Source organism: Pygocentrus nattereri, chromosome 21 (genome assembly GCF_015220715.1).
Source record: "Pygocentrus nattereri isolate fPygNat1 chromosome 21, fPygNat1.pri, whole genome shotgun sequence".
In the NCBI taxonomy this organism is placed as follows: domain Eukaryota; kingdom Metazoa; phylum Chordata; class Actinopteri; order Characiformes; family Serrasalmidae; genus Pygocentrus; species Pygocentrus nattereri.
The window spans coordinates 10,961,306-10,970,504 of NC_051231.1; the positions used below are offsets into that span (position 1 = coordinate 10,961,306).

General features: G+C 40.0%; 2 protein-coding genes across 3 annotated transcripts; both read left to right on the top strand.

Moving 5' to 3' along the window:
• Positions 1–296: 296 nt before the first annotated feature.
• On the top strand, positions 297–6,660 carry rpp14 (ribonuclease P/MRP 14 subunit). 2 transcript variants are annotated; one of them, XM_017704818.2, is made up of 6 exons: positions 297–422; positions 1,012–1,102; positions 2,915–2,999; positions 4,196–4,272; positions 5,186–5,264; positions 6,524–6,660. In XM_017704818.2, the coding sequence occupies exons 2-6, from the start codon at positions 1,026–1,028 to the stop codon at positions 6,575–6,577; spliced, it is 372 nt and encodes a 123-aa protein (XP_017560307.1). In that variant the 5' UTR covers positions 297–422; positions 1,012–1,025; the 3' UTR covers positions 6,578–6,660. The 2 variants fall into 2 exon arrangements, with proteins under 2 accessions (XP_017560307.1, XP_017560306.1); XM_017704817.2 differs by lacking the exon at positions 297–422 and adding an exon at positions 449–587.
• LOC108431567 (hydroxyacyl-thioester dehydratase type 2, mitochondrial-like) lies at positions 6,593–8,404 on the top strand. Its single transcript, XM_017704816.2, has one exon. The coding sequence runs from the start codon at positions 6,623–6,625 to the stop codon at positions 7,133–7,135; it is 513 nt and encodes a 170-aa protein (XP_017560305.1). The 5' UTR covers positions 6,593–6,622; the 3' UTR covers positions 7,136–8,404.
• Positions 8,405–9,199: the final 795 nt, after the last annotated feature.

Below are 9,199 nucleotides of genomic sequence, written 5' to 3' on the forward strand. Positions count from 1 at the left end.
GGCTCCTCATAAACCGGCTCTGATGTGGCCACAACCACACGGGATGTCACCCGCAGGGGTCCGTAATAAAGTGCATGTAAAAGACAGAATGTTTAAAATATTAAAAACGACGTTTTAAACTGGTTATCAAACGTGTCACTATGGTGAAAAAAGTGCGATTCAAACGTGTTCCGAACGCGACCAGCAGGTGGCGCACTCACAGCTGCGCGTTCTAGGGCAAAGGAGCGCAGACTGGAGCGCAGCCAGGACGTCTACGCCACTGTCGCTTTAAGATTGCGCGTTCGAGTAAGGCAGGGTCCGCAGATTCCTGCGCAGGTTTTGTTGGACTCTGTATGCGTTAATGTAACGCACCCCTGAAGCTCATAACTACAGCGCTCTCCCAAACTGTGCTGGAAGGAGCCGCATGGCGACAAGCACACACTGTGGGTAGATTTTAGAGATTATCCGTCTTTTTAAGCCTGTGTTCTTATATGTAGACGAACGCAATTAGTCTACTCATCCAGGGATTTCGGTAGAAGTTGACGTTGGCTTCTGTTTCCCTGCCGCTTGTTCTGATTTTCCCGTTTCCACCTCGAATGGTGCAGCAGGTAAGTCGGTGGTGGTGGTGCTGGAGTGGAGCTCCGGGTTCCAGCGCTTACGGGGCGGAGAGTTTGAGCTGGAGGCTTGAGTTGTGATGATGGCATCTTCATCTGCACATGGCCTGGTCACTAACTCTGTAGTCATGTATCCTTCCTTGATCTCAAACAGTGAATTCCCTTCAAAAAGCCACCAAAACAGTAGCTGCTTGATTAGAGCGTTCATGTCGAAGGGGACTTCCACCAAAATTTAATTCTAAAATTGCGTAAAAAAATGTCCTTTCAGGTCCGTCACATTCATGAAATGTTCACTTTAGTTGCCAGATCAGTACTTATGAGTAAATATTTGTGTTTTGATTGTTTTTTTTGTTTGTTTATCATTTTAAGAGAGCATATGTAGTTACTCTGCCTGTAATTCTGTTTCCTGTGTTGGCAGAGTGTGTAGATACTATGGAGGAGAAATCTGCATCTTATGAGCGTGTTGTGTACAAGAACCCCTCCGAGTACCACTATATGAAGATTCATCTGTAAGTAAACAGCGTCTTAATACTGTTTATCCCCCTCAATTTCATTGCTGAATCATCAGCATATGACTGCATAATATATGAAGTACTCAGCCAGGTGCAGAGGTGTGAAAACAGGCAGTCAAGTGCAAATCAGACTAACGTACTGCACTAATGCATCCTTATGGATATCATTTTTAAAGATGTAAACAGAGCAATTCAGAGTGGTTTCAGGTGAAATGGTTCATTGTAGAGAAACCCACCGACATCTTTACACTGGTGGTGTTCCATCGGGATGCTCTTCCACACCAAACTCGCTCATCCGTGTCTTTATGGACCTTGCTTTGTGCACTGGTGCGCAGTCATGTTGGAACAGGAAGGGGCCGTCCCCAAACTGTTCCCACAAAGTTGGGAGCATGAAATTGTCCAAAATCTCTTCGTCTGCTGAAGCATTAAGAGTTCCTTTCACTGGAGCTAAGGGGCCGAGCCCAACTCCTGACAAACAACCCCACACCATAATCCCCCCTCCACCAAACTTTACACTTGGCACAATGCAGTCAGACAAGTACCGTTTTCCTGGCAACCGCCAAACCCAGACTCGTCCATCAGATTGCCAGACGGAGAAGCGCGATTCATCACTCCAGAGAACACGTCTCCACTGCTCTAGAGTCCAGTGGCAATGCTTTGCATTGTGGTTGGTGATGTAAGGCTTGAGTGCAGCTGCTCGGCCATGGAAACCCATTCCATGAAGCTCTCTACGCAGTTCTTGAGCTAATCTGAAGGTCACACGAAGTTTTGGGGTCTGTAGTGATCGACTGCAGAAAGTTGGTGACCTCTGCGCACAATGTGCCTCAGCATCCGCTGACCCCGTTCTGTTATTTTATGTGGCCGACCACTTTGTGGCTGAGTTGCTGTCGTTCCCAATCACTTCCACTTTGTTATAATACCACTGACTGTTGACTGTGGAATATTTAGTAGTGAGGAAATTTCACGACTGGACATGTTGCACAGGTGGCGTCCGATCACGGTACCACGCTGGAATTCACTGAGCTCCTGAGAGCGACCCATTCTTTCACTAATGTTTATAGAAGCAGTCTGCAGGCCTAGGTGCTTGGTTTTATACACCTGTGGCCAAGGAATTGACTGAAACACCTGAATTCAATGACTTGGATGGGTGACTGAATACGTTTGGCAATATAGTGTATTTTTCAATATGTACTTTTCCACTGGGAAAAACCTATTTAAGGGGCACAATTGGACCTTAAAACCACTGTTGTACCTTAAAGGGAATATTTATATTGTTTGTACCTTGATAAATGAAAAATGTACCTGCATGGAACCTTTATGTCTAACAATGTAAGTAAAAATAAGTTAACACATCCTCCACAGAGAACTCACTTAAATCTGACATTTCTCTGCAAATGTTACTGCACAATTTATAGAAAAAATATAAATTGTGTGAAAACCATTTGCACAGGCCACATTTTGATTTTTTTTTTTCTTCCAAATATGTTAATTTTCTTTCACCATGCATGTACCTCTCCACTGTAAATGTCTTAATTCATAAGCATTTCATGTAATAACTTTATGTGAGGGAGCTTTTAGAGGTGAACGTCTGGTTCCTATCACCCACCACTGTGAACAATTCTTAATCAGGAAGTTTTTTTTTTTTTTTTTTTGGGATATTGGTGGCATTTCTCTTTAACGTCATGTAAGTAAGAAAAGAAAATGAATCTGTCAGTTTTACTATTTTGATCGAAATCCTTTAAAGTGTTCCAGTAATGAGCACAGAGAGCCTGCAGCCTTGTTTCATTTCTGGATTTTCTTTGTATCCAGAGTTCTTGAAAATGCAGACACGAGCATCAGCGCAGAAGAGTTCAAGTACCTGATAATCTCTGGACTCAAAGACCTTTACGGAGAGGTGGGAGCTTTCTTAATGGTGAACCGTACCAAATGTTACACTGTTCATTTTAGTTGTTGTATTAAACAGCAGTTAGCACACAATCTGATTGGTTGAAAAGACTACTACTACTACTAGTGTTATTTTCTTCATAATTGGTTTTAGTCGCTACACCTGTACCTTTCTGCTGACCACCTGTGACTCCATAGTTCCACACCTTTTTTTTCCAGCAGAAATTGCCAATATTGAAATGAGTACTTGTGTTACTGTAAATAGCATTGCAGTTAAGATCTGCTAAGTTCCATCACTGTAATGCTTAAAAGTCTCGGGAATGTCACGTGATGAATAAGGTCAGGGATTAAATGAGAATTGCACCGATATTTTTTTTATTTTATGGTCACTGCATCATTCAGTCGTCGAGATGTAAACAGACTCATTCAGAGTGGTTTGATGTGAAATGGTTAATTGTAGAGAAACTTGTCAATAATTGTGATTAACATTTTTTTGGTTTTAATGTATTTTTGCCTATTGAATGAAACGTAAGTTAAGGTGATTTTTGATTGTTTGTTTGTTTGTTTGTTTGTTTGTTTGTTTGTTTGTTTATTTCTGTATAATTCACTCATTGTGGTGATTCAGAGTGGGTTGATGTGAAGTGGTGCATTCCAGAGAAACCCATTGACTCACACTTCTTTACAGTAGTGATGATAGGAACCAGGGGTCACAATATCTACAAGACTATTATAGCCATTTTATTTGCTACCCAAAACCAGCAGTGAACTGGCATGTGTCTTTTGAGCTTTTAATATATATATATATATATATATGTGTGTGTGTGTGTGTGTGTCTGTGTATATGTATGTGTTGATGATGGTGAAACCTGAAAATATAGTTTTCTTTGTGTTTTTAATTTGCCTCATAACACCGTGCATGTATCTCTCTGCAACTTTGGGTGATCTCCTCAGAACTACCCTTAAAACTGTGTCTCAGGCATCAGGCAGCATTTATATAACCATTTCATGTAATGCATTTCTGTGAGGGAGCTTTAAGATTTCCTGTTCCTGTCACCACCAGTGTAACTGTAGGACGGAGCGTTTCACGTCAAACCACCCTGAATGACTTTGTTTACATCTTGACCATTTAATTGTGCAGAAATGTTGGAAATTCCAGTTGAGTTCGCCTTAAACATGCTCATCCTCACAGTGCATTGTAACATGTAGGTTGGAGCTGCGATCCCCTTTGATGTGCTGACCTTTGACCAGACTGCACTATCGGCCATACTTCGAGTGTTCAACAGGTGAGCTGTAATAATTCTGCAGAACAGGATTATTTTTCCTGAGCAATAATAGAACCTGTTCTCCAAGCGGCTTCTCATCATGAGACCCAGAGTAATCTGTTGTGTCTGTAAAATTCATGAACACTGTATGTCCAAAAGTTTGTAGACATCAGTGTTTCATCTGAAATGAAGGGTATTCATTTTTTCATTTTCGAGTTTTTTGTTTTACTCTTCTAGACAGCTTTACGCTAGATTGAAACATTGCTGTGAGGATTTGATTGAGCATTAGTGAGGTCAGGTACTGATGTTGGATGGTCAGTTCTGGATCACTCCATGTCACCCCAAAGGTAGTGGATGGAGCACCACAGCCCAAGGTTGTGGGGTTTTATACCCCTCTATCCCAGTCTTGGCATTGAGCTTAGTGACCATAGGCTCATGTTTTGCTGCTCTAGAGCTCCTTTCTTTCTATAGAGATTAAACATTGCTAACTATTATTTTGGGGCAGTCATAGGCTGGAGGTCAGGGAACCAGCCTTGTGACCAAAAGGTCACTGGTTTGACCCCTGAGCTGACCCTGCAACACCCTTGAGCAAGACGCCTAACCCCCAACTGCTCCTCGGGCGCTGTGGATAGGGCTGCCCGCTGCTCTGGGCAAGTGTGCTCACTGCCCCCTAGTGTCTGTGTGGTGTTTCACTGCACTGATTGGTTAAATGCAGAGGTGAAATTTCCCTGTTGTGGGACTAATAAGGGTCATTTAACTAATTAACACTTAACAATTGAAGTAGCTGAGTTCTTTAATTAGAAGGGCTCTTTGGATACTTTTGGATGCACAGTGTAATAAGTGGATACTAGATTTGTGAAATTCTGTCTTCTGTGGATGAAATATGTACTTGCCTCTGTTTACAATGACATGCTATTTTATTTCCTCACATCAGTGGTCTGGTGAAATTGTGGAGTGCCCTAACACTGACCGGATCATATGCAAATAAACCGTGCGCTTTCAGAGTCACCCAGGTAGGCTTCCAATATGAAATATAATGCTATGTTTTGTTTATTTATGCTTTCAATAGGGTTGTCACAATACCAGAATTTTGACACCAATATCAATTGTAGTAGCACAAAATACTAAAAATACTAGTTCTGTGGTAACAACTGAAGCCCAATAAACATCTGGATTTTAATGAACTGAACACTGAAAACTATTGAATTAGTTACAGCATAGTAGAGCATAGAATACAGTTAGCAATTGCCTGTTTTTAATTATTTTCCCCTGAGGTTCACTTACAATAGTTTTATGTACCAAAAACAGTCCATTCATTTTTACATGACCATTTATTTTTCAACCGCTTTTTATCCGTTAGAATTAAACAGGCTGTGCCATTAAGACTGGTGTATGTAAATATCCCTGTTCTGGCCCTGTCTTGCTCCTCATTCAGAAAGCAGTCTGGGCTGAAACACTGCTTATAACAGTATTAATGAGAGGAGCTAAACTGCTGTAGACTGCTGAGCTTGTTTTTGTGACATCACAAAAAGCTTAGTTTCTGTATATAGACTGTATGCACTGAAGAGCAAAGAATATATTTAGAAACTTTAAAGAAGTTTTCATACAACAACAAACTCTTCTTTCAAAAAAAGAGATCTGCTTTTCAGTGGTAGTCGTCCAAAAGTTGGGGCACCCCTGGTCAAGTGATGGGGTGAAAATAAGTTAACACATCCTCTACAAATTACTTTTATTTGCCAAATTGAACAATTATAACTATTTTACCTGTGCAAAATAGAAAAAAAACAAGTCATTTGACTGGATGTGTTCATGTGACTGTATAGGCCTTTAAAAAGAATTGTATTTATTGGAATGTATTCAAAATTAGAATACTGAGTAATTTATAATGTTGTAGTAATAAAGTTTTGAACTTTTAATATTGGACTTTTGATAGTTTATACAGCACTAGGTTACAAATGGCTAATGCCTGAAGTTGTTTTTTTATTTTTTATTTATTTTTTCCCCCCAGAGCCTACAGTGCACTTTTTCATCAACAGGTGGCGATATTGAATCTTTTCAGTAATCATACCACTGCTAAAGATGACTCGACACATTTTTTTCTTTTTATGCGTTGGCATATTGTAAACAAGTTGCTGAGTGTACTTCTGTCCTGCTGGTATTCTGAAGTTTTTACAAGCCACAAGTGCAAGCCCCTTTGGATCATTTGGATCACTTATTGGAAAACAAGAATTTTGCTGGTGAAATTAAGCTTTATTTTCTCTCTCCTTTTCAGGTTTCGCCATTTTTATTAGCCCTTTCTGGAAATAGTCGTGAGATGGAGGTGTAGTAGCTCCGTCATCGTCAAGAAGCGCTCCACCTTTTACCTGTGAAAATGACCTTCGTTCTGAGAAGGAGCCTGCTGGGTAAGACCATGCGCCGTGCAGTCGGCATGGCTGTGTGTGGGGTCACGAAGATGACCCTACCCAAGACAAACAGTCACAGACTGCTGCACGTAGGTGAGCGGGCCTCACTGACCAAGGCTTTCACGGCCAGAGACGTCGCTCTTTTTGCGGAGCTGACCGGAGACACAAACCCGCTTCATCTCGACCCCGAGTTCGCCAAGACGACATCTTTCGAAACTCCCATTGTTCACGGCGTGTTGATTAACGGCCTCATCTCAGCAGTTCTGGGGACTAAAATGCCCGGCACAGGCTGCGTCTTTCTCTACCAGGAAATTCGCTTCCCAGCACCCTTGTACATCGGGGAGGAGGTGGTAGCCGAGGCCGAGGTGAAAAAGATCAAAATGTCATTTGCCTTTATTTCTGTTTCCTGCTCAGTTAAAGACAAAGTGGTTATGGAGGGAGAAGTGATGGTCATGATGCCAGAGGACTCCCAAGGACCTTGAAAAGGACTGAAGGACGTATATGAAACTTTCATTTGGGACTTTAATTTCTTCATTTGAGCACCAAATTCTATAAATTGCCTGTTGTGGAAGTTGGAGAGCTGTTTTGTTTCCTTATCAGAGATACAAATGATTTATTTAGAAACCATTATTATATAATTTTGGAGGTTTATATGTATCCTTTATGAGAGAAAGCCTTTGATAAAGTGTGCAATATGCAGATACACAGAGCTTAAAGTAGTCTTGGGACACACTCTGGATACAGTTTGTCTTGTTTATTTATTACTTTCCAAGAAAATTTCCATTTAATCATTCATATCCATCAGAAACGTTATCAGCAATAACAACCAGGTTTACTAACAAAATTTTAAAATGATCTTATTAATTAACTTAAATAAGGCAAGTAAAAGCACTTGTACATTTGTGTACAAGTTGTACATCTATTCTATTAGATGACAGCTTGAAGGCTTCTAGGCCTGGAGTGCCTGAGTTTGCACAACTTATGATTTGCCACTTCTCTTATGGATGGTCAGAGCATGGCAGGTGTCTTTTCACAACTAAAGTACATTTTTCATTTTTGATTTTGGAATTTTCAGCTAACCTGTGATCTTTCTCACACTTTATTTCTGATAGAGATCTTTTTTAAATTCAGCTCCATGGTAATTCAATCTGTCTTTTAGAAAGACATTTAGAGTGTGGATTGGTCAGATGTGTTGGATGGTAAAATATTGGACCAAAAGTATTGATGCAAGTTAAAATATAGCTGAAATGATGTAGTTATGAATATAGTAAAGCGCAATTTCCACAATGCTTTAGCCAATTAAAACATTCTAAAAGACAAACGATGGTATAAGTGCCCCAAACTGCTTTTGAGCAGTGTATAAGGAACACGGCCTAATAGAAAAAGGAACCAAAATGTTCTTTCTTTCACAAATTGGCCCACCCTGTGAGATGCATGAACTCTGTCATGTTGAGCCGTTAGCAGGCATTATGCATTAAAAGCTTACCTAGGCTTTCTGAAAAAAACGAAAGAGTAACAGAATCCATTCCCCAAAACAAAATTTTACTTTCAATTCAGTATATATTCCTGGGTGCTTTTTTCTTTCACGCGTGGTTTGGCTTTGGTTGCAGTCCGTATCCAACAGTAGTGCTGTGAAACCAGCTCTGTGAATCTTCAGTATGTAATTCTGGTTTAGGCCAGTTTCCCAGTAAAATGTGCTGCTGGGATTTGACGTGTCTTGACACATTAAAATATCTGCAGTCTATTTTTCATTGAAGTGTGTTGTGACTGTGTCGCCTGAGATTTGGGTCCCTTGCAGTATCTTTCACAAATTGACATAATAATGAATATAATATACATATTTCTTTGAAAATTGAGAGATTAAGGAGCTTAAACCCCATTCAGGTTTTGGTTATTGTGTTTACATACACACAAACACACAGAGGCATAAGTATTGCAAAGTAAAGTGCAGTGTAAATTCTTTTGGCTATGTTTATATCTTGGTTGCACACGCAGTGGACTAGTGAAGTAGTGAATTTTGTTCATATCTATACGTTTTTATAGGTATCTATTAATATATTGTGTTTGTGTTCACACAGTAAACAGCAGGAGTAAAGGGATTTGGTCATTTTTGCATTTGTCGCTCTCGGGCAACAGAAAAGCTTTTAAACCGCATGTTTTCAACTGACCAAAAGGCTTTAAATCATGTCTAAGAACAGGCCAGCGTGTATATATCTTTACATTTTTGTATTTAATTCAATTGATTTATTTTACAAGACTGATTTTTATACATTGGAAGGTTCCAAGGGCAAAATTATACAGCAAAAATACTGTTCGGAGAGGCCGTGTTTAATGTAGAATGTATGTGAATTATAACCTTGTTTTGTTTATGATATAAATTGTTGTTTCCAGAGAAATGGAGGACCACCAGCCCCCTGCCCCCCTCTCCTCATAAACACTTGTCTCCACTGTATATGTACATAACATTTGGTAACAAATTGTCATTTTGAAATGTGTTATTTCTGAAACTACTGATTAGCTAAATCATAGAGAAATTCTTAAATATT